The sequence below is a fragment of the Pelodiscus sinensis genome, chromosome 3 (assembly GCF_052426305.1).
Source record: "Pelodiscus sinensis isolate ZL-2025 chromosome 3, ASM5242630v1, whole genome shotgun sequence".
In the NCBI taxonomy this organism is placed as follows: domain Eukaryota; kingdom Metazoa; phylum Chordata; order Testudines; family Trionychidae; genus Pelodiscus; species Pelodiscus sinensis.
Genome location: NC_143054.1, coordinates 81,403,082 through 81,427,892, shown reverse-complemented (window position 1 = coordinate 81,427,892; position 24,811 = coordinate 81,403,082). Strand labels below are relative to the sequence as shown.

The 24,811-nt window shown below is 43.8% G+C and overlaps 1 protein-coding gene across 5 annotated transcripts; it reads right to left on the bottom strand.

Annotated features, from left to right (window-relative positions):
• Positions 1-1,160: 1,160 nt before the first annotated feature.
• On the bottom strand, positions 1,161-18,348 carry SLC60A2 (solute carrier family 60 member 2). 5 transcript variants are annotated; one of them, XR_012902625.2, is made up of 5 exons: positions 18,046-18,237; positions 13,459-13,627; positions 11,132-11,248; positions 6,948-9,356; positions 1,161-6,904 (listed from the first exon to the last, which is right to left on the bottom strand). XR_012902625.2 is itself a non-coding variant. In XM_089777209.1 (5 exons), the coding sequence occupies exons 3-5, from the start codon at positions 13,622-13,624 to the stop codon at positions 8,122-8,124; spliced, it is 1,518 nt and encodes a 505-aa protein (XP_089633335.1). In that variant the 5' UTR covers positions 13,625-13,627; positions 14,677-16,086; positions 18,046-18,149; the 3' UTR covers positions 1,161-8,121. The 5 variants fall into 5 exon arrangements, 4 of the variants coding, with proteins under 4 accessions (XP_089633335.1, XP_075780104.2, XP_075780103.2 ...); XM_089777209.1 differs by adding an exon at positions 14,677-16,086 and having other exon boundaries at positions 1,161-9,356; positions 18,046-18,149; XM_075923989.2 differs by having other exon boundaries at positions 1,161-9,356; positions 18,211-18,348.
• Positions 18,349-24,811: the final 6,463 nt, after the last annotated feature.

Genomic DNA, 24,811 nt, shown 5'->3' with positions numbered 1-24,811 from the left:
TCAAAACAGTAATATTGTTTCATAGTTGTTGTTCTCATGGAGCATACTGCCCATCACAAGGTAGCAAGCAGAGCATTTGGTTTTAATATTTTAGCTACAGGGGGAAAAAATTGGCTCAAAACGCAGGAAAAGTGGCTGTTCACAAATCTTCATGGCCACCTTTTTTTCAAGGGCTGTCGCAACTTTTGATCATAAAAATGGCCATAGTAAGTCAAACCAATGGTCCAGCTTGTCCAATGTCCTGTCTTTTGATAGGCACCAAAGAGGATGAACACAGCAATGAAGTGAGCTGCCATTAAAAAGTCCTTTCAAAACAAGGTAGATTTAATAGTTAACTGGTAGAGAGCACTAAAGTCCTTCAGATAGGCTTACCTTTTTCATGCTGAGAGAGACACCATCATGATGGTATCCCTGGGCTCCTGAGATCCAATTTCTCTGTTTTAAGAACTCCCTGTCTGATTAGAGCTCTCTGCCATCTTTAACCCATTGTCTACATCTAAAGGAAATAACATCCTATAGGTCATGGAGATTTCCACTGTCTGGAATCAACACATTTAAAAGTAAGACCCTGCACAGCCAACCACTATGGCTATGTCTAGACTATGAAGTTAAAGCTGGGCTGATTTAAAAGCATTCAACATCCTCCCTAATTACTGAATGACTACTACTGCATCATGTATTCATGTTGCTGCAGTTGTGCTGCTCCAAGGATATTCGTGAACTTGGTCCTCTAGAAAACACTACCTCACATCACCTCATTTCTGTATCATGATTGATACAGACTGATAATTTTAAAGTCTGATTTGTTTGATATATTTTCACTAAGAACTCTTGCAACTTCAAATGCTGGACTGTTCATTAAGTGCTGAGCTGTGCTCAGTTTTTTATTGCTGTTTTTCATTTTTAAATCACACCTTTCATCATCATTAGAAACTGGATTGCAGGAGCTCAAGGCATTCTTAATTATAAGTTTTAAACAAATGAGTAACATGTTTTTGGGTGTAAAGAAGAATAGGTTTTGCTATTTAAAGACCTGTTTTTCTCTATTGAGAAGAAAGTGGAAATTTCAGAACTAGGAAGCTTCTGCTGGAAATAGTAACTTTCTGCATTACTAGAAAAAGGGCATGGGCTTTAACTGCAATAAATAAAGGCCTGCATAATTTACAGAAACACACTATAAAGTTTATTGTAAAAAATACTCCAGTTTGTAAATTATATCATTTATTACATTCAAAAAACATTTTACAATACATTACACAAAGTCCTGTAAACACCAAGCAGTCTTCAACCTAAGTATACTAAATAAAAAAAAATTCACCAGTCACCAAGGGTAAAAGTCTGGAAAAACTTGAGTTCATGTTAGTGTGTATCATTGCATACATAATACCAAAACTGGAAGAATCCGTAAAAACTCTTGCCTACTTGAGACTGCACAAAGCTAGTATTCTCATTTATGGGATAAAAGTGCAAATTCCAAAAATACTTTCACATTATTTGGGCAGGGCACAATTCCTTACAATTTGAAGTCTTCAAACTGTAACACTGCATTCTGTTTCTTTTTTAAAAGGACATTACCATCTATTAGTATGTTTTTATTTAGCCTGAAGATTGGCAGTTTGCTGCTAGCTATCTACCTTAACAACAAGAGAGGAAGAACAGATCAGTCTACCTGTGATTTTCAATGACTTAAGCAAGTGGTCTTAATTCTATTAGTTATCCTTGAGCATAATACAACTCACAAGCCTATAACTCAAGTTTAAAGGAAACTGTTTTTTTAAAATGACATGTATTAATGATCAAATTAACCAATACAAATCTGAAGGACACTGGTTATTTCTATTATACAGCTGCTCCCCAAGTTGCGAACGGTCGACTTAGGACCATTCGCACTTACGACCAAAGCTCCCATGGAACGGTTGTAAAGGCGGTCCCCGAGTTACGAACAGATCAAGTTACAGCCAAGTGTTTGGTCCGTAATTCGTTTGTAACTCGGAGAGAGGCTGTAAAACACTTTGTCTCTTAAGGTTCTGATTGATTGAATTTAACTAAGGTCCTAGTAAAACAATGACAAAAGAAGGCACTTGGCAGGCATTGCAGTTTAGCCATGAAGTTTTTAACATTCAAATATACTAAAGCAACAAATTCAAGTAAACACCAGTAAATTGCATTTTCTAGCATTAAAAAAAGAACTGCCCAACTGATGTAAAAGCCTACAATTACCTAAAAGTTGCAGCCTTAAGATAACAGCAAAGGAAATTTGTGATAATGCAGCATGCCACTAGTTTGTTTTTAGCCAAGCTAAACTTGGACATAAATCTTTTTGGGCTTTATCACCTTTTACATTTATGGTACATATATACACACACTGTTTGGGGAGGGGGGGTAATGTGGGAAAGCTGGCTGTTGTGCAAATACATCCCATCACCATTTTACTTAGTTTTCATTGCTCAATAAAACCACTGTAAAACATCTCACTGGATGTCAGTAGTCAGACTGAACATTTTAGGAATGGCTTACAAACACACTTATTTACTAAGTAAATTTTAAATGTATGACTTGATTCACTATATACACATAACATTAAAGCAGCTGATGATGTAGACTACATATGTTTGGTTTTTTTTGTCCACATATCACATTTTTTAGTTTCAACTTTTGTCCTGTGATGGAAGCAACACTTTCATTGTTACATTTTGCCTCTTATATGCTATTGCAAGAGACCCCTTTGATCATTTTTATATACCTCACACATATTCTAAATGAATTATATGATTTAGGTGCATGCATCATGCAGGAATTTACACAGTGAACTTGAAATAAAGCCATATTATGCAATCCCTATACACTGACTAGGAGACTGAAAAAAGCAGCTGTAATCAAACCTAAATAAGAAAATTTCAGATTATGGAGCCCAAATTTCTCCACAGAGTTTGCATGTCGTTTTCACTACGAGTATATAAATTATTCTTGAGAATAATTTTGTTGACATTATCTCTCTCTCCAATATTGCAGATTGCTTTTCTTTTCATGTGCCCTCACTTTACTACTCCCTTAGCACAAAAATTTGTAATACAGTTAATTTAACCTTCCAGTCTCCCATCACTGGCCCTATTATTTTGTTTCATGCTTGTTCTAATGTTGACGGGAGAAAGAAGCAAAATTCCTGATTTCTAGTCACCTGAAATTAAATGGTTTGTTAAAAATGCATATGTTGGTCAGAAGGGTTTACATTCCCCCCACCTCCTTGACTACATTGCTATAAAGAACTGAGATACCAAAAGAGATGCTTTAAACCTAATGTCCAAAACAGTAATGGGTAACCTGCAGCCCACAGCCTATGTGGCCTATCAGGGTTCTAGGTGTGGCCCATGTCAGAAGCTGGGAATGGGTGACAGGGGAAGGCTCACCTAATGACTACCTGTTCTGATCATTCCCTTTGCGGCTCCTGGCACTGGCCTGTGTCAGAGGAGAGAATACTGGTCAAGCTGATGGACCTTTGGTCCGAGCCAGTATAGCCGTTCTTATGAGACATTTTGTTTATCATTGCCCACATGTAGAGTTGCCAGATTCTGCTGGTTTCCAGCTATGTAGTTTTTTACTTTAGTATTAATAAAGTGACAGGCATGTAAAGCAAGAGCACATGAAGAAGTGAGGTACATGATTATATACAACAATGACTGTGAGCGCCATGCACTCACTCAGCAATCAAAAGTGCTGTTAACATTTAATTCAATACACCTTGCAAATTTTAAGTATGCACATGCAGTTAGCAAAACTACTCTAACCCAGGCCACTGTCTTGGACTGCCACTCATGTAGCCCACTAACTGGGCCTATGTTGCCCATAGCTGGTACAAAGCGTTTACTTTCTTACCACCCCTTTCCTGGCTTGTAATCTGGTAAACTAAATAGGGTTTATAAAACATAAAAAAACAACTCACAATTCAACCATATACTGTGCTTAGATATGTTAAGTAAAACTCTTCTTAGTGATACTAGTAATGGTTAAAGTTTGTCATTTTTAGCAAAGATGCTTAACCAAAAAAAGTCAAACATCTCTAAAAGACTGAAATTTAACAGCTGAGATGAACACCACACATGCACTTGTGTTGGGTTTGCTGTTGCTATAACTGTTTCCATCTCTTTTTTCTGGATCCTGCATCAACAACCGATTTACTACACACCTCTCTGTCAAAAGCCCAGAAAAAACAAAGTATGAGAGACTCATCGCCTTTGTTAATAATGCTTGTTTTCAAAGTCATTTGTGGGATTTTTGCCATCTGAGCATACTTGGTTGCACAGAGCATTCATACTCTCCAGTTAATAAGCAAACAGTTTTAAATGGTAAAGAATTTCAATAGTATTTTCAAAATGTGACAAAAGCTTAACCTGGATTTCATTATTTAAGCCAAGAACTCCGCCATTTCAGTTCAGCTGTTATTTTCTATACTGAGATGCAGGCCAAACTCTAGTTGTGTAAATACATAAGCAGAGCTGCTTCTCTTGTTGTTATGGATCTTTATTCTATCCATCCAAGGATAGAATATGGTCCTTAAATACCTACAAGCATTAAACAAATAAGGGAAGGAAAGAGCTTTCATGCAGCAACTGAAATAGCGTAATCCAAATTTAGCATTGTCACAGCAGGTGTGGTGCTGCAACAGAAGCTATGAAAATAAAAATTTTAAAAAATCTAGTCAGATTACCAACCAGTGTTTGCTCACAATCCCAAATAGATAAAAATATACCATTCTGAACAGGCAACTGAAGAAACAGAACAAGTCAGTTATTAAAATGCGTCTTCAGTCAATATACAATTATCTTAATCTGATCCCCTTTAGCAAAAACAGGCAATACACTGGCATTTACTCTAACATTATGGTGCAGTGGAGAGAGGAAACGTCAAGATTTCACTGTCTCTCTCTATAAACTGCAAACTTTTTCCAATATGGTTAGTTTCTTGCTCTATTTCTTCACTTTGGATTTTAAAAAAAAAGTGAAATAGGGAAGTTGGGGGAGAAAAGGGGAAACGGTGATAAACTTACAACTATCTAAAAAAGGATCCTGTGCCACATTAATAGAAAGGCTCCAAATGTAAACAAACTGTAACTCATCACAAAAGTAAATTACCAAAGGTCTTAAACCAATGAGCAATACAAACAGCAGTCAGCCTTCTGAGAAATGTCTTCAAACACAAACTGCATTCAATGGAAGGCTCAAGATTAATGCTAAGCAACAGTGTGTGTGTGTGTGTGTGTGTGTGTGTGTGCGCGCGCATGTGTGCATTTTCTTGGCATGATGGTGATTTATTTATTTGCTAGCATTCAGTGTCCACCCTCAATCCAGCATGATATTTCCAATCTGACAAACCTCTCAAGATGTTGATAATTACATGAAACCTATCACTGCACCTCATCTCAGCAAAACCTGAACCGTCTCTTGCAGCAGCATCCAAATACAGCCGCTCCCCAATTTACGGTCACCTCAACTTACGACCAAACCAGTCGTAAATGTGGATCCGAGTTACGAACGTCGATCCGTGCTTACGAACAGCATGGTCGCTGTGTAACTCTATGGGATCCGAGTTACGAACCAAGTGTTGGTCCATAACTCGTTCGTAACTCTGAGAGCAGCTGTACATCATCTCAAAGCATGTGAAACATTACAATGTTACCAAAGTGATGAGCAAAGGGCACCAATCCAACTGCACAAAAGAAACATTTGTAAGTCACCTTCTGATACCTCAATACTGCTAGAAAATGTAAATAACCCATTAATTTTCTAGGGCAGTGTTTCCCAATTTTATTTGGCCACGGAACCTTTTTAAACAAGAGAATTTTGCGGAACCCCTAATAATCTAACTATTATTGTTGTTGATATGTAGATTAATCTATTAGTCAATTTGTATTTGTCATGGCTAAATTTTTATATACAAGAAATCAGACAACTATACTGAAATAAAGTAGTCGTGAGAGCCTACGCACTCCTATACAAGCAGCTGGTTTGACAGCTGAAGCTTTGACTTTGAATACGAATATACTAGTTAGTGCTGCATTGGACAGTCACCCACATGATCTACACACCCTGAGAGTGAGTACTTACGGTGGTATGTAACAGGCAATTGCACCACTGACTGACTGACTCTGCTGCACAGTGCTGAGTATGACATCATCGTCCCCGCTCTGTGGCTAAGCTGACATTACACAGGGAAAATTATTGTGGCAAACACAAAGGAAATTTTTTTTCAATAAAATTCATAAATGCTTAAAAATTACTTTTTTAAAATAAGACAATGTTATTGTAATGGAATTCTCTCATGGAACCCTTCTTTCCACTTTGCGGAACCCTGAGGTTCTGCGCAACACCATTTGGGAAACACTGGTCTAAGGGTAAGTTATCAGTTATTCATGTGTGGCTTAAGCTAGGTTTTGCACCATTTTGTACATTCACTCCAGAAAGACAAAAAATATTTTCCTTTTATAGAGAAGTATGTGCTTCTACTAGATTTTTGCTATTAACTTCGGGGAGAGCCAGAGCAGATCCTTAAATTGTTTAAACAAATATTTGGTTTGAGAGTTAAGATCCTCAGTCAAAATTGTGGACTAAGTGGTATTGATTACACAGGGTGTGTCTAGACTACAGAGTTTTGTCGACAAAAGTGGACTTTTGTCGACAAAACTATACCTGCGTCTACACTACCGCTGAGTTCTGTCGACATAACGTCGACAGAACTCAGCAGTTTTGTCGACGCTGGTAAACCTCATTTTACGAGGCATAACACCTTCTGTCGACAGAGTTTCTGTCGACAGAAGGTGTTATTGAATATAAACTGTCCTTTGCGTCTACACTACCATGTCAACAAAGCAGCTTGCTTTGTCAACAGAACTCAATGTAGTCTAGACGCTCTTTGTCGACAGAAGTTTTGTCGACAGTATCTGTCGACAAAACTTCTGTCGACAGAAGCCTGTAGTCTAGACGTACCCACAGACTATAAAATTGCCTTTGAAAATGCTTCAGCTTTGGTATATGTAAGGTAATTACACTACTGTGTATACTGCCTGCGATTCCAGTAATATATTACCAAACATTAAGGAGTAGTTCAAAACGACTCAACAATCAAGAGTTAAAAATTATACCAGATCAGTATAGCTACTTTTTAAAACTCCCTTGTCATCTCTTTCCACTCCTCTCAAAATAAAAAGGCAGCAGATTTTACAAGGCTGCTTTGAAGAACAAAACTGTCACAAGTACATACTACAATTTTTTTAAAACTTCCCTAAATATTGTATTCCAGTGTAACACATTTGATGTTTCCATGACTTAAAAAGTGCTACACACGGAAACGTATATTTAAACGATGGAAATTCCCAGTCAAGGTCAACAATACATTCATTAACTAAAGTTTTCAGTTATCAACTTTTCACTGTTTCAAAGGGACAAGGACACAACCAACAGCTTGTCGATTAACTTAAAATCTTGTATGTATCATAAATCAGGAAATTAAGTGCCACGGAAATAGATCCTTCACTAGATTCAAGAAATTCCAAGAATTCTACTCTCAGTTCTTATTTGTATGACAGTAACCAGTTAAGGAAGTGGGTCTGGCCCACGAAAGCTCATCACCTATTAAACCATCTTGTTAGTCTTTAAAGTGCTACACAGTCCTGTTTTTTGTTTCAGTTAAGAGCACTATGTGTCCTAGTCTATTCCTGCCAACAAAGGACTGTTCTAAAAATATGGTTAATACACTCCGAACAATATCACTAAGTTACATTGGGTGCCCACCACTTTTTTCAAGAGATTGTTTCACAGCCTCACATTTAAGAAACATTTCAAGTGTTTTGTCTAAATTTCCTTTTAGTTCCACAACACAAAATCTGATCACATTACCACAGAACGCCTCTTTGTACATCCAAGATACTTGCTCTTTTTGCCACTCCAGGATGCATGGGTACAGACTAAAATGAAAAAGCGTCAACTGGGATTCGACAAGCACAGAGGTTGAAACACTCTTTGTACCACTATTAAAATTCTGATTTGCTTTACAGAAAAACCAGCTAATTTGGTTATTATCTTGCAGAAGCCAGGCAGCTATCTCAAGTAAGCAAACCAAGTTTTTATGTCAGTCATTCTTCTCTCGATCTCTATTGAATTGCTTTCTCCCTGGGGAGCTAAGATCAATCACTGGAGAAGAACTGAACACGTTTGATGGTGGCTGCATGGACACTTTGGCTGGGGACTCCTCTGGGATCTTTTGAGATGTCTCTACCACAGAGTTTCTCATAGTATCATTCATTTCAATTACTTCAAAGTCTGCTTCGTTCCAGTCTCCTGCATCCTCTTCATCTTCCTCATCTTCATTAAGTCCAAAGTTGGACAACAAAGCTTTCTGATCTTCGCTCCCACCGCCATCTTTCAACTTACTTTCACTGGAAGAAGTGGCTAATTTATACATCACAGGAAATAGTACTGCTGTCATTACAGATGTTCCCAATGCAGCATACATTATCACAGGGACATCATGAAGTTTTCCTTCAAGAAACCCAACCACTGCTGGAATGCTCATCTCCCCCAACGCAGCACCAACTACAAAGAAAGAAGCAGACTTTCCCTGTATGGTGGTATACTGTTCAATCCAGGAAATACCACTGGGGAAGGTGGTAGCCATTGAAGCACCATAGGCTGCAGTCCCAACCCAGAGCAAGACAGGATGCTTACTGAACAGTGCCAAGAATAGAGAAGAAACAGTGGAACCTATGACACTCAGCATAATCATAGTACCAGGATATAAACAGTTAGCAAAACAAATTGCCAGTCCTCTGCAAGTTGCAAATGCTCCCCAAAAAAGGGAGTTCAAACCAGCTGCTTCACTCTCTTTCATGTCTGCATAAACCTTTGCATAATTGAAAATGTAAGAGCCATAGGTGACCTCTGCTCCTACATAGCAAAAGAAGAAAAGGAAAAGAAGAATGAGAAGGGCGTAGTGGTATTTGGCAGTTTGGCATTTCTGCAGAGATGTTTTTGCCTTATCTCGCATTGAACTGGTCCTTGAATACAGAATAATAAACAACAAAGAAATTACCAAAATAAAGGTGCCTATAAAAATGTAGGACCACATAAAGCTCATATTAGAATGCAGTTTCATTGCTGATGTAGACAGTGTGTTAACTATATCACTCCGAATAGACTGGTTTGTCTTTTCACCTTCTGTTTGGATTTTAGGAAATAGGGAATTGCCCAATGCCAGTTTTGTCAGGATTGGCGCCACAAAGGCACCTAGCGCAAAACTGAAGTGTAAAGCCTGCATGTGCGGTCCAACCTCTGCTCCCCAAATATTCAATGCAAGGACATTTCCACCTGCAGATTAAAGAGATGAGGATCCATTTATTTAATATAGAAACTTTAAAATACAGTATGATTTTCCTAATCTGTTCTTTAGTTAATAGGTATCTAGTGAGAACAATCTACAGTGGAAGTTTATCATAAAAAATTATATGGAATCAAAGATCCTTAACCATTTCAGGACATTAAACATGTAAACCACAAATCTAGCTGGAGTGATGCTCCACTTATAAACATTAAACAGTAGAACATTTCACAGCACTTTTGTTTTCTCCTTTTGGTTATTTGCACCTCAAGAACAAGAAATGCTATGCTAGTTTACTTCAAACAGCATTCCATCACAGTATTATGGCATTCCAGATAACAACAAAGGTCAGGCTTTTCTTTGACAGATACTCAGTCCTAAGCTCTCTTCTTAGCAAATAGAATCTAATTTGCATTAGAGATGCTCTGACCTCAATCCAGTGGTCCCCAGCCTTTTTAAGCAGGAGGTCACTTTTTGAATTAAGTGCAATCCAGGATCTACCTCAAACCCAAACACCCTTGCCCCGCCTCCTTCCCACCTCTTCTCTGAGGCCCTGTCTCTGCTCACTACATCCTTTATGCTCACTCACTTTTAATCAGATAGGGGTTTGAGTGCAGGAAGGGTTCAGAATGCTGGCTCTAGCTACGCACTGCTTACCACAGGTGGCTTCTGGGTAGCAGTACAGCGGGCTAAGGCAGGCTCACCCCTAGCCTGGAACTGTACCAGTACCACTCCCAAAACAGCCAGCAAATTCTTTTGCCTTTCCCCCCCACTCTGTGAAGATGGGGTGCAGGGTAGAGGGAGGGGCACCCTGACATCAGCATCCCCCCCACTTCCTCTTCTTCCCGTGCCCTGCAAGCAGGAGGCTCCCAGGGGTAAGGGGCACCTCCAAGGCAGAAGGCAAGAGCAGCATAGCAGTGCTGAGAGGGGCAGATGAAGTGCCAGCACTTGATGGCCTCCCAGCCAAACCTGTCAGGATCACCTGTCAGAGGTTCCAAGATCTACCAGTAGACCCCGATCTACTGGTTGGTGACCACTGCCTTAATCACACACATGGTCCAAATAAGTAGGTAATTAAGGAATACTTGACAATTTTTCCATGCCGTCCCACATAAAAACAGGTATATACCAGCAGTTTAATTTTGGTAATTATTCCAGCCTAGCATCTACCTCACAATCAGGAAAAAACTGCTCTGTCTTCAGAATGGATGTAGTAACAGCAAAAGTGGTACTTTAATGGCAACTGAAAATGGATATGAACACAAATTTAGTTTAACATACATATACCATGCATACTAGGAAACAAAACACACATACAGCCAGTCTCCGACTTACGAACCGGTTACAGACCAAGCAATTGGTTGTAACTCGGTTTGTTCATAATTCGGACTCCATTGAATTACATGCGACCACGCTGTTCATAGGCGCAGATCGCGTTTGTAACTCGGGGTCCACCATTTACGACACTTTTGGTCGTAACTGCGAATGGTCATAAGTCGACCGTTTGCAACTCGGGGACCGGCTATGTTACTCCTACACTTAGTGAAATGTAACTGTTTAAGCATGCCCTAAACCTCTACTGACAACATGCTTGCCATGCAAACTGGAAGTTCTACTAATGGAAACAAACTCAGTTCTTGTGAATCTCTAGCACCTCATTAGTGCTAACAATTCTCTCAGATAAATACAAAGTGAGTTAATACTCTAAATGACTCATTTAATCCACAGGACTTCCTGCAGCAAGGAAGATGATCTGTTCACTTACCTGTGTCAAGAATGCCCATGGAAGTCCCAACCACTGACAACAGAGCAGTTAACAAAAGCGCTTTCTTACACCATGGTATGGCATAATGACCAATCGCTGTCCCCAGCATGGTTAACCCTATAAAGGTAATCCAAAATCCATATTGAAACTCAAATTTTCAGTATAACTTCTACAGAGATCCAAAAGCCAATTTCTTATAATTAAATCTGTCTCTTTTGATAGATTACTTGAAATCCAGTCAGGTTAGACTGAAATAGCGTTCATGAGATGAAGTTGAAAAAAAACTTCCAGGGGACCATTTTTCCCCTCAGAACCTGCCTTTCTGTTAAAAATCAGAACACTTTACAAAATCGAGTCAAATTGAAGCAAAATTTTCTTTGAGAAAAACTGAAAAAAATTCTGGCAATATCAAATGGGATGTTTTGACATTTTTTTTAAACAATGTTTCAGTTTTTCATTTTAAAGTGACTGTTCTCAACAAATATTTTGCATTATTATGAAGTAATAAAATAAAAACCAAAATGAAACATTCTGGTTTTGTCAAACCATAATATTTCATCACAAAGCAAAACTCATTTTGAATTGGAAGATTTCAAAAATGTTGAGTTTCCTTTTAGTTCAAATGAAAGTCAAGTTTTCAAATGTCAAATTCTTCACAAAACTGAAATGTCATCCTCTGACTAGCTCTGGTGATCATACTAGCAAGTCTTCAGCTGAAATATTTTCTCCAAATACCCTCCATGCACACGTTTAGCATCCATTAACATTACAGGCTGAACCTCTCTAGTCCTGCATCATTGGGACCTGATCGGTGCCAAACCAGAGAATTTGCAGAACCATAGGAAGCCAATATTGTTTAGCAGCATTACCAACATTTCCATTGCTTACAGGGTTCTCAGAAGACATTCAGGCGTAAATTAGAGCTAAACAGCAGCACAGAACACAAGGCCAGGATTGGTGGCTGTAAACAAACTTTATGGGACAATGGGAAACTTGATCAGACCCATAAGTGGGCATCCAGCTAAATAAAATCATGCCGGACTACTGATGCTGCCAAACCAGAGAATGCATGTTATATGCCCATATCATCAATATGCTCCTAAATTCATTTTAAGAGTTTTGAAAAAAAAATAAGCTCTATTAGCAGAATTACACTTTAGTCAACTTGTGAAATGTACTCTTTCCTCCACTGAGTATTAAGGATGTGAACAGGTAAACAGGTATAGATGGGGGGAAAGGGCACCGAGAGCAGGAATCGGCAGCCCTGGGGGCTGCTCCAGCTGGGTTATAGCAGTCTCTCTGAGATCCTGCTTAATCAGTTAAACCTAAAGCATTGTAAATTATTTTCTAAATTGATAATACATGAACAATTAAGGCAAAACCTAGGAAACAGTTCTACAGATAACTGTTTAAAGCTTGCCATCAGTTCACTTTATTTTTAAATAGGATAAGCAGGAAAGAAATTGCTTTATTAGTTAAGACATCTGTTTCAAGTTCCATATAAATTTGTCTTCAGATCATTTTCTTGCTTGTGTCTGACATAACTGAGAATCAATGAGAACAGAATCAATGAGAACAGATAACAGTTCACGAAATACTAAGTTTCATAAGTTTTGTGCATTTGTAAGGGGCCTAATGGAATACATGAGCAATTTCAGTGGGTTCTGTGTATTTTAACAGAGGTTGTTTGCAACATCTTTTTTTGGAAGGTTGTAACAACATGTGAAATGGTACCACCGACAATACAGGTGATCAAATAAGAGTAAGCTGAGTTTCTCATATTTTTCTTATGCAGCTTGTGATGCGGCCATTAAAAAATAAGATTAGTTTTATATAAATATTCTCAATCAGGCATTTGATACAAAAAAAACCAAAACCCCATCTCTGCTCCTTTTTTGTATGAGCAAAAGGGACCTTGTATTCGGTTCTGATAGATATGGTCCTTTACAATTCAAATCACTGGAAGCACAAATATAAAAGGAGGGAGGAATAAAACTGACAAATAGAATTGTATAGTTTTAATTATACCACTCCTGCAGCACTGTACGATATTTTTAAAGGAGTATGACAATTATGGCGATAGCATACATGCAACTCCCATTCTACAAGTCTGTGGGGTAAAGGTCAACAGAATACCTACCTGCATGACAGACTAAGGTTAGTGTAGGCAAAAGCTAGCTTGAGATTCGTTTTTGAACACAACTTTCACAATTTGTTACTATATCAACCCTTATGGAAGTAACTCAGGTTATGACACTTGAAGTATATTAAAGATTCATCAAGCTATGCATTTCTCACATGCAAAATATAATTTTGAGTACACTTACCCAAGAGGAGGTGAGGGTTCATAGAGTCAATGAGAATCCCTCCAATCACTGAGCCACCAAGGTACCCCAAAGAACGACCCACAAAAATGTAGTAAATATCACTGACATTTTTATTCACGTTTGCAGCCAAATCTTGAAACGTAGGTCCCAGGCTGGCAATACTCATACCCTGAAAAACAGTGGAGGATCTTGTTTGTTCATCTGGGGTGGGAAAAGAACAATTTCTAACCAACAGCAAGAAACTACATGCAGTCCCCGGGTTACATGGGTCCGACTTAAATCGGACCCCTAGTTACGAACTGGGGGGGGCCCCCCCGCTAGTGCAGGGTGCCTCCCCCACTGTCTCCGCCTCTGGCGGCGCGGGAGGTGCTTCCCCCCAGCAGACCAGGGAGATGCAGAGCGGCTTTTCTCGCCACAGAGGATGCGGGCAGCGGGACCGCTGAGACGCGCCACGGTCCCACCGCCCGCATCCTCCGCGGCAAGAAAAGCCGCTCCGCATCTCCCTGGTCTGCTGCAGGAGGGCGCAGATAGTGCACCCTCACCTCCCCCAGCAGACCAGGCTTTCTTGCCGATGCCTGGAGTAGAGCAGCTGGGGGGCTGCCGGGTTGGTCCAGTAGCGTCGAGGAGCGGCGCTGCGGGACCAACCCAGCAGCACCCCAGCTGCTCTGCCCCAGGCGTGTCCAATTCAACCGCTGCTGGTCAGTTTCAACAGCGGCTGAATCTGGATGCCAGTTCCGACTTACATACAAATTCAACTTAAGAACAAACCTACAGTCCCTATCTTGTACGTAACCCAGGGACTGCCTGTAGTTCATATTGTTCCAATAGTGTTACCGATTTAGTTAAGTCATTGTAGAAACAGGTTTAATTGAACAATGCAATTTTACATTGAAGGCACTGTTATTTTGGTTTTAAAGTACCAGCTCTCAATTTAATTTAAGCTATTTCACTCAAGACGAGGCCAAAGTAGGTTGGCATGTTACTTACATAGTAAGCTTTTCAAAGCAAGGGCAATATTTGTCAGTCTTTCTAAGCACATCTGGTTCTGGTCCTGGACTATGGCTCCAAGGTATCATGGTAATATTTCTAATGACTAATAACTATTAATATGTTACTTGATGTCATCCAAATCTGTTCTAGTGAGATTATCTCTAAATTTATGCGCATATTTTCTTTGAAACAAGTGCAAAGTGAAATTTAAGTTTTGCTTCTAGTCACCTTTGGGAGAAGCTTGTAGAGCGCTCAAGTGAGTTTCAGGAAGAGAATAAGTACTGCACTGTGATAGTGAGATCAAAGGAAAAAACTTGACTAGAAAGGACATTCATCATTTCGGTACCAGCAATGTGCTCAGTATTTATACAATCCAATGTCACAGAAACATTACTTCTCAAATCGCTGAGCACCTGGTATAGTTTCACCTCCCTGTAAAGCAAACCAAGCTGAAAATGCTATCTAGAAATTACCACGAAGCCCATGTGGCTGAGCTCAGCACTAGAGTTTTATCAATCCTCTGTGTGCTGCCTCATTAGTTTATTGCTCCAGGGGACCCCTTGTATTCACTCGGGTTTTATTCTTGAAAAGGGCGATGGATAAGGAAACAACATATACCAGGGAATTTTCATCATAAGAAATAATGGAACAGTGGGGGGGAGGGGGAGAAAGAAATGCACATAACTTCACCATACTTGCCTATGACAATCTTTTCACCTAAACAATATGCCTTTTTACAAAGACAGACTATACAGTACACCTTTTACACACAAAACATTGAATAAAATAATGTAAAACACTTCTGACACCATTCAAACACAGAGCATTTTAATACAGTAATACCATATGAAGCAGCATCCATTACACTACACTTAGGGAGGGATGATAGCTAGGTTTTCTTGGGCTGGCTTTTCCATGACTTTTTTTTTTTTTTTAATTGCAGAAGTCTTAAAGGATTTTATCAATATCTTCTGTCCTGCATCAATCTCTGAATGACAGAGCTCCCTTTAGCAAGCCACTTCAGGAAATGCTGGAGACTTTGGCAGGCCATTCACAGAAAGTATCACTGCTCTGTATGATTTCCATTTTCTGATCCATCAATCCTAATAAACGGGAGATTCTTTGTCATCACACTTCTAGCTTTCTGCTCTATGCCGTCATCGTCATCGTCCTGCTTTCTTTAGCTATCCCTTGTTGGTCTAGCTCAACCAGTTCATTTGACAGTTGCTCAACATAAGACCCCCAAAATTCCTGTACGTTGTCCTGCTCAATCTCCTTGAGGCTGATATCCTTCCTCAACTTGACAATTTCTTGTGTGAGAGCAGGAACAGCATCAAATTCCACAAAACTATGGACACCATCCAGCTATACATGGCACCAAATGCTCATCATATATCGTGAAGTAACCTCTTCTCATGACACGTCAATGTTTTCCACACTCTTAAAACTACTTTACACTGGCTTTCCTTCATCCAGCATTTCCTTAATCAGATAATAAGCCTCGAACATGGCTAGCAGATGTAAGTACAGTATGGTATAATAGGGAAATATATTCCAATTTAGTCAGTACCGATCCATGCAAATGACAGATAGGCGGATCAGGACCGATGTAGATCATATACCAGCAATTCCCTGTATCTGAATGGTGTGAAGAGAATGAATAAAGCAGTGTCATTTACCCCTCCACATAACACACGAACCAGCAGTCAACATTCCCTCTAATCTTTTCAACCCATGGGCAGAATAATTTTTATGTACACCAAGGCATGTGTAAATGTGCACCACCAGCAGAAACAAAACTAGCTGTGGGCACTATGCTAATCAGCTGGGTGACATCTGGATTTCTCCTAGGCAGCTGCACAAGTGCACAGTTTACTGGGAATAGGGGGAAGGGTCACCCAATGAAGTTGGTAGCAAGTTTAAAACAAACATAAGACAGTACTTCCTCACACAACCTACAGTCAACCTGTGGAACTCGTGCCAGGGAAGGCTGTAAAGGGCAAAACTATAACTACGGTAAAAAAAAATTACATAGCTTCATTCAAGATATGTCCTCAATTGCTATTAGCTGAAATGGTAAGGGACACAACTCCATCTTCCAGGTGTCCTTAACTGGACAACACAGAATGGATCTATCACTAATTAACATATTCTATTCCTTGCTGAAGCAATTGGTAGCACTCCTTGTCAGAGACAAGCTATTGCCTTAGAGGTTCTCAGGACAATGGTGTTTTTTTTAGTGACTTTAGGAAAAACAAATAAATATAGACATGTGTGTTCAAATCGTAATTTATTTACTGCTAGCAAGTAAGTCCGTTGTGAAAAGGGATACGGGAAACACTCGCCATTCTCAGCGGATGCACCACTACAAATGGCAAAATTCACAAACACTGGAAGCCATGGCTCCGAGCCCCAGTAAATTCCCCACAGCTCCTGAACTCACCAAGGGGGCTCAGAGCTGTGGTGAAGTCACCACGGGAGCCAAGAGCCATAGTTCCCTCTAAGCTGCATGCCTGCTTGGTCGCACACAAAGAATTCTAGGCCAGCCCACCTCTCCTGCAGAGCCCTGGAAGGTGAGTGCCATGACGGTGGGTTCCAGCTTGGTGGATGCCATGCAGCCTGGCTGACAGGGCCACATGGCAAGTGGCTGCCCCATGTGCTGCACTTGGAACTGGGGCCACAGCGAGGCTGTCTCTACTACCACAGCCCCGATTCCAGCTCCACCAGTCTGCCACCAGTTCTGGCGCTCAGTGTTGTGTGCTCTTATTTAGCTCTAAGTTGCCCCTAAACAACCTCTAACAGCCCGGTAAGCAGTGGAAGTGCTGGTAATGTGGTCAGAAAATTCTCTCATTTGGAACCGGTCAGGTCCCGAACCAGAGCTGTTCAAGCTGTATAAGTAGTATCACCTTTCACAACAAACTTACTCAGCCCTGCCAAGCCTAGGGATAAATTAAAACCTAGAGGGGTTCCGAGGCAATGAGATGGGTGGCTGAAGAGACATCGGCAGCTGCACTGTGAAGCCCTGCGGCCAGATCGCAGAGCCCCATGGCCCAGGGACAGAGTTCAAAACTGTGACCCTGGAGCCCAAGGCCTACTACTGCACAACCAGAACTGAGGGCTGGAACCCAAAATTCATGTCCCGAGTCTGCCGCCCCAACACACCAGGGCTGAAATCCAAACCCTGAGCCCCACCACCCCGGGAAACTGGGGAACTCACCACCGCTGCCCGCTCCGCTAGAGCTGTGCCCCAGCTGTCTCGCGACAGGTGCAAGGCTCAGTCCTGCCTGGCAGCCCCAGCAATCAACGCCAAGGTGGCGCATCCAGGGACAACAGGGCCGGGCTGCTACTTTACAACCCCCACCACCACCACCACCACTACCGCCCAGGAGACTTGGCCGCAGGAAAAGGCCCCGGTAGCGGCCCGCACTGGAGAAGCGCAGCGGGACCATTGCAACGCCCGGGAGCAGCAACGTCTCGCGCTCGCACGGGGAGAAGCGGCTGCGTATGGACCCCGCCCGCGACCGCTCCCCCGCGCAGGGGCGGCCCAGGAGCCGGTGCCCGGACGGGGGCGGGAGATTCAGCCCCGGCGCCGCTCACCAGGCCCAGGAAGGCCGAGCACAGCGTCCCGGAGATGCACCAGCGCAGCGCCGCTCCCTCGCCGCCCCGGCTCCTGCCGCCGCCGCCGCCCACCACCTCCGGCCGCGGCTCCGGCCCCTCGCCGCCCCGCAGCGCCTCCTCCACCTCCGGCCGGGCGAAGCGAACCTGCTTCTTCCTGCCGGCGCCGGCCATGTCTCCCGCCCTGCGCGCGCGGGCACAGCCCGGCCCCGGCCGCGAGCGCAGCCAGACACTAAGGCCGCGCTCGCCCGAGGCGGGCTTTGTCTGTCACGTGGTTGGCGCGAGTCGCGGCACGTGCCGCCCGGCAATGGAGCGGCGCCCCCCCCCCGATCCTGAAGGGCTCTGCTACAGCCGGAGCTGTCCCGCGCCGGCCGCCGTCCGTCCCCGCGAGTTGTCCGGGTGACCAGGGTGAGAAAGTCACGCGCACGCGGCGCTCACGTGCCCGCCCTCAAGCCGACGCGAGGCTGGTGCTTAGGGAGGCGAATCTGCCGCCGTTTTGTGCCCGGGCCCGCAGCCGCCCTGGCATCGTTGCGCGGCAACGGCCCGTGGAGCAGCCCTGGGCCCGGCCTGGGGCAAGTCGCAGCCGGCAGCAGCTCCCAGGGGCGCTCCCTGAGGGCGGGTCGACACCCACCGAGGCCCAGGAGACTCGCGAGCGGCTAAAATAATGGAGCCTCCCGGCGGCCCCGTGCCTCAGACACACCTGCTGCTGCTGCTGCGAAGGACGCGCAGAGGCTCGGGCCGGAGCTCTTGGCAATAGAGTAAGTAACTCGCCTTTCAAAAGCGCGAGGGCCCAGCCCGCCCTGCGCCTTTCTTCCCGGCCCCGTAAATGGGAGTCGCCGGGCGGTTTCAGAGAAAGGGCTTCCACCAAGTGCACAAGCAGATGATTAACGGTTGAGCATTCACTCCCCCACCCCCTGAAAGTCAGCATGTGTCAGTTAAGGACCAATTTAGTACTTTGCTGAACAGGGATAAACTTACCTACTACCTAGCAGCTGCCATATCAGCGCTGTGTTGTTTGGAAAGCTCGTCTCACCAAAATAAGTTATCTCACCCACCTTAATCCTCTAATATATGCAGTGACATGGCTGTAAATAATACTGCATGCAAGATCTATGACATGTTCACAAAATGGCTCCAAAGACTCCTAGCCCAGTAAATTAAAATCATTTTTTTTCTCACCAGAACCCTTCAAAGCCATCCTTCATTAGGGATGCTAATTTCCGTGCCTAATTTAAATTCTTGGTTCTCAGAGATTTGAGCTATCAAGTTTTTTTTTTAACCTGGAATTATGTTTAATAATTGGGGAAGTATCTTTTTATACTCTTACTCAAAAACAGATAAAATATTTTTTCCTTCTAAAATTATTTATCCTTTGGTTAAAGGCCAAGTCTGGAAATTTTCAGCCTGAAATGTGTATATTTGAGATTATAATTCCAGCCATTTAACAGAGGTAACTAATACATTTCTGTTATATAAGGAGTTGTGAACAGAGACTGCTTATGGGGGGGAAACCATTTTTCTGAATTATCTAAATATATGTTTTAGAGAATTTGTGTGTCTGAGTCTGTTTGTTCAAGAATTCCTCCTAAACTATAAGAACTAAGGCCACCAAATTTGGTATAAAGTTTTTTCTTACCCTAATTTAAAGCAGGGCAGGAGTTGGTTGGGCAAGGAAAATGGGAAGTGCCTGGAATGGGACCGTTTTCCAGAACACGGAAAGGAAAGGGGCAGAGAAGAGGGATGCAATATTGCAGAGAGACCACTGGGGGCAGCAAGTGTGTGGGACAGCAATATTGCAGAAGGACTCCTGGAGGCGCCTGGGCTGCTCCACTGCCGGCTTCCCCGCGGCTTTGCAAAGCTGCGGGGGGGCTCAGGCAGCGAGGCAGCCCAGACGCGCCTGGGCTGCTCCGCTGCTGGCTTCCCCGAGGCTTTGCAAAGCCGCGGAGGGGCTCGGGCAGCAGGGCAGCCCAGGCACGCCTGGGCTGCCCCAGTGCCCGAGCCCCTCCGCAGCTTTGCTCCGCGTCTTCCTGGTCTGCAGGCCAGGGAGACGCGGAGAAAGCCCCGGAGTACACGGGCGGCAGGACCGCAAGGTCCCGCAGTCAGTGTCCTCCGGGGCGAGCCCCATTCGTAACTGCCGGGGACTGCCTGTACTTCAGTTTTGTGATATTATTGACTTTTTGAACAATAGCTTGTCATGTTGAGCTACTTTGTATTGGCAATATTACTTTATGCAAACTGGAATGGAGACCAAAAACAGTTGCACCTTAGTTTGTTAGGCTGTGGTGCTCATAGTAACTTGATAAATGACTCTCGTACTCAGTTTCAGCTTACTTAACAAACAGGTCTTTGTTTTCTTTGTTGAGTATCGTATAATGTTTTGGTAGCAGCAGACATCTGGTAGATCTTTTTATTCAGTCCTCAAATTAAGTGTCAATAAAATGAGAGAACCCCTTTCAATATGTGCTTTCCCATTATTAGAATATATTTTAGGAGCTTCCAAAATGTATTTGAGGAGCTTCCATCTCTACATAAGTCAGGGGTGGGCAATAATTTTTAAAAGGGGGCCACTTCCGAAATTTCTCAGTTGGCCCCAGACCACTCTGGAAGAGGTGGGGCCAGGAGACTTCTTGTGCTCCCACCCCCCACCCTGATTGGCCTGGGGCAGGAGAACATGAGAAGTCTTCTCCCTCTCTCCTCTACCCTGCCCTCTAGAGAGAAATACCAGCTATTTTAAAATAGCTAGCAGGTCCCTCTAGGTCAGTGGTCCCCAACCTTTAGAGGCTCCCGGGCGTCCAGGAGGTGGGGCCACTCACGCACCAGGCGCCCGTGAGGTGGGGGCCACTCACGCGCCCAGGGGCACGCCAGGGGACTGGGATGCCCTTGCACCTGGCGCCGGCGTGTGACCTAAGGCCGGGGCCGCCCGAGCGCCTTGTGCCGTGGGCCCGGGGCCGGCGCTGCCGCCCAAGCCACGCAACTGGAGCCGGCACTGGCACCGCTTGAGCACCGAGCGCCCACATGTGCCCCGGGGCTGGGGCCGCCCGAGCACCGCGCACCCAGCACCGGTGCATGTCGCGCGCCTGGAGCCGGCGCCTCCCGTGCGCTGGGGGCGGGGCTGGCCCAGGTTGTCGGCGGGCGCACACAAATGCCCCAGCGGGCACCATGGCGCCCGCGGGCACTGCGTTGGGGACCACTGCTCTAGGTGCCTAGCAAGAGGAGACCTCATGTGTGCTCCCTGCCACCAAGCCATTCAGGGCCTGGAGGCAGGGGACCGTGCAAAGTCTCCTTGCCCCCGCAAGAGTATGCAGCAGCTCGAAAGACACCCTGGCTGTTTTGAAAGAGCCAGAATGTCTCTCTAGCCGCCGTGCTCTCTTGCGCGCACGAGGAGACTTTGCATATTCTCCCACACCAGAGCCCTGATTGGCCTGGGGGTGGGGCAGCAGCAGGGCAGCTGTGGGCTGGATTCACTGGCTTGGTGGGCCAGATGCGACCCATGAAGGACCCTTTGCCTGCCCCTGACATAAATGTTATTTGTTGCTCACCTCATTCTATAGGAGCAATCCTTACAATTTTTATGTTCTAGCAGAGACAGTGACAGTATAGGTTGGACCTCTCTGGTCCCGAATTCTCGAGACCTGAGTGGTCCAGAATGAGGGATTTTTCTGGACCAGGAGAGGTCATTTATGGCCTCATTGTTGCTGCCCTCCTCCCCTGGCCTGCCCCGCCCCTTCACCAGGCTTTCTGGCTACCTCCACAGCCCAGCTGAGCCATGCATGGGCTTCCAAGCTCTCACTCCTCTTCTCCCCACAGCCCAGCTGGGCTGCTCATCACCTCCCCACATCACACCAGGCTCCTGGCTCCCATCCCTCACCTCCTGCAGCATGCGGTGATGCTAATACTGGAAAAATTTAGCCAAACCAGCGAGTTCCTGTTTATAGAAGTGAAACCTGTATAGGATTCTCTATACCATCCAGTGTGCCTCATCTCTGTTCTGTATGAGGGAAGAACTCGTCCTTCTTATTCATTCAGCTCTAGGTTTCTGTGAACCTGCCAAAGATCACAGTTTTCCAAACCTACTTTTTAAATTTTTTAACACTCTCCCACTCCTTGTAATACTTTGTAACAATGAACCAAATTCTCACGATTGAAGAACCACCCCAAATTAGTTACATTTTTTTTTTATGTTTTGCGTGTTACTATCTGCAGGATTGTGCCTTTCATTAGCTTGTTCCTGCTTACACCATGTTTTACTGTCTCAGAAGCTGTTTATTATATTCATCTATCACCCCAGGTCTTGAATTTTGTGGAAGAAAACAAGTCCTCACTCTGCGTTTAGTAAACAACTAGTCAGAGACAGTTTATTTTGTGCAATTGCAAGGGAAGCTGTGACCGGACCAGGGCAGATCTTCGAATACAAACAATAAGGCACCAATATATATACTTTCCCATTACATACAACAATGGCTAGCAATTATCTCTTAGTTCCTCCCAGATGCTATCTTATCTCAAGGTTCTTACTGGAGTCAGCATTCCATTCTTATCTCCATATGCAGGCAAGAGGCAAAGGCAGCACTTTTTACAATTCTCGCGCTATCAGGCTACAGACTTAGCCTGACTCTTGCTTTGCTACTGACAAACCTAAGATGGCTGCACACAAATCCCCTTTTCCCCGCCTCCACAATTTGGATCCCATACTCTTCAACTTTGTTTTATGTCTATACAGCATCTAGAACAGTGTTTCTCAACCAGTGGTACCAGTACCCTTATGGATTCTCGAGAGAAGTCTGGGGGGGAGTACATGAACACAACTGAAATTTGGAGAAAACTGAATTTTTATTTATATTTTACAGCGTTTTATTATTTTTGTACTTTTTACACCCAAAAATTTCATCGCCTGCCTAGCTACGATTAAGTTGTTTAAATAAATGTGTTGCAACAGTAGAAAAAAATTGTGTGTCTGAAAACTGTAAGTACTGGGAGTACTTATAATTTTTTTTAAAGGGATACTTTATAAAAAAAAGGTTGAGAAACACTGATCTAGAACATTAAAGCTGGAGCCTGTAGGTACAAGCACAGTACAAATACTACAACATAAAAGCAAGAAATCATTTATCATACTACAAAAAAAGAAATCTCTCACATATATTAAAATAAGCTCAAGTTCCAGAATACACAGGCATTGTGAGCCTTCCCCAGCCACCCGACGTAAATGTCCGTTAACCATCCCTTGTGATCCACGAGAGCTTGCGGCACCATTGAAAAGTACTCCTTTGTATTGATGTAGTCTGAGGCATGGAGGTCAAGGGCCAGATGGAGATGTGGGTGCCATCAGTGGTCCCGTCCCCGCAGTTGGGGAAGCCCATAGTGGCAAAACCTGCAATGATGGAGTCCACTTTGCCCAGGATAATGACCCTCCGCAGCAAGATGGTGTTGATGGCCTTAACCACCTATAGAATCATAGAAACAGAGAATCATAGGGTTGACAGAAATTTCAGGAGGTTACTGAGTTCAACCCTCTGCCCTCGGTCCAGGACCAGCCCCAACTAAACCATTTCAAAAGTTGAGTTAGTCTGTAACTGGAAAAAACTATCCCAGGCAGGGCTTTGTCAAGCTGAGACTGAAAAACTTCTAGGGATGGAGGTTCTGCCACCTCCCTAGGTAACCCATTCCATTGCTTCACCACCCACCTAGTAAAGTAGTCAAACCTGCATGAACACAGCTCCAATCATGGATCTCCCCACATCAAACTGGTTCCCAATGGAGCAGTAGCTAACCAGCGTGGCAAGCTTCCAGAGCACGATGGTGATGCACTTTTTCAGGGGGGAGGGTGGTGGCGGATTACAGACTGGTGTTCTGTCGCCTGAGGGTAAGGGCAAGCCATTTGTAGAGCTCCAGGAAGGTGGCCTTCCACATGCAGGAGTTTTGGAGCCAATGCTAGTCCTCCCACTACTGTGTCATGATGCAATTCCATCAGTCGGAACTGGTCTCCCTCCACCAGAAGTGGCGTTCCAAGGTATGCCGAGGATGGAAGGGAATTTGGTGCATCAGAAGTGCCAGGACCTGGTTGAAGGGATTCCCCAGTCTGGACTGGTGGTTGTGGTCCAGAAGCACCATGTGGGCCGTGTGGATAAACTGTGCCATAAGATGCAGCAGAAAGTCCAAGATCCTGGCGTTGCTTTGCAGCAGCTCCGGCTCCATGATGAGAGTGCTATGGCATCCACAAAGGCAACCAGAGCGCATGGTGTGAGTTTGCTGTCCCTCAAAGGGGTAGGCAGGTGAAAAGTGGCATGTTGAGACATAAGAATATAACGGGCCATACTAGGTCAGACCAAAGGTCCATCTAGCCCAGTGTCACGTTACTGGATTTTGAGGGGAGCAGCCGGGTCACTGCTGCACCCATGGGGGGGGAGGGTGTTTGCCCCAAAAGTCGGTAGAAAGGGGGCCATGTGAGGTGTCAAATAGAAGCTTACTTTCTTCTGATTCCATATATGCTATTAATGTAATTGTATAATGTCTGTGTGTGAAGTTATAAGCATGTACTTTGTGTGGATACCAAATGTTTCTCTGTATGTGGTTGAACTATGGGCAAAGCAGCTCAGCCTATGGACATGCTAATGGGAAAAGCTCTGGAACGATAGCCCTCTATAGACCAAGAACACACCTCAAGAATGGTGACTCATGCCTAGAGTCTACCAGCAGGGAACACAGGGATAGGCCACGGGCCAGGTGACCTGCTGCAGCCAAGAAGAGA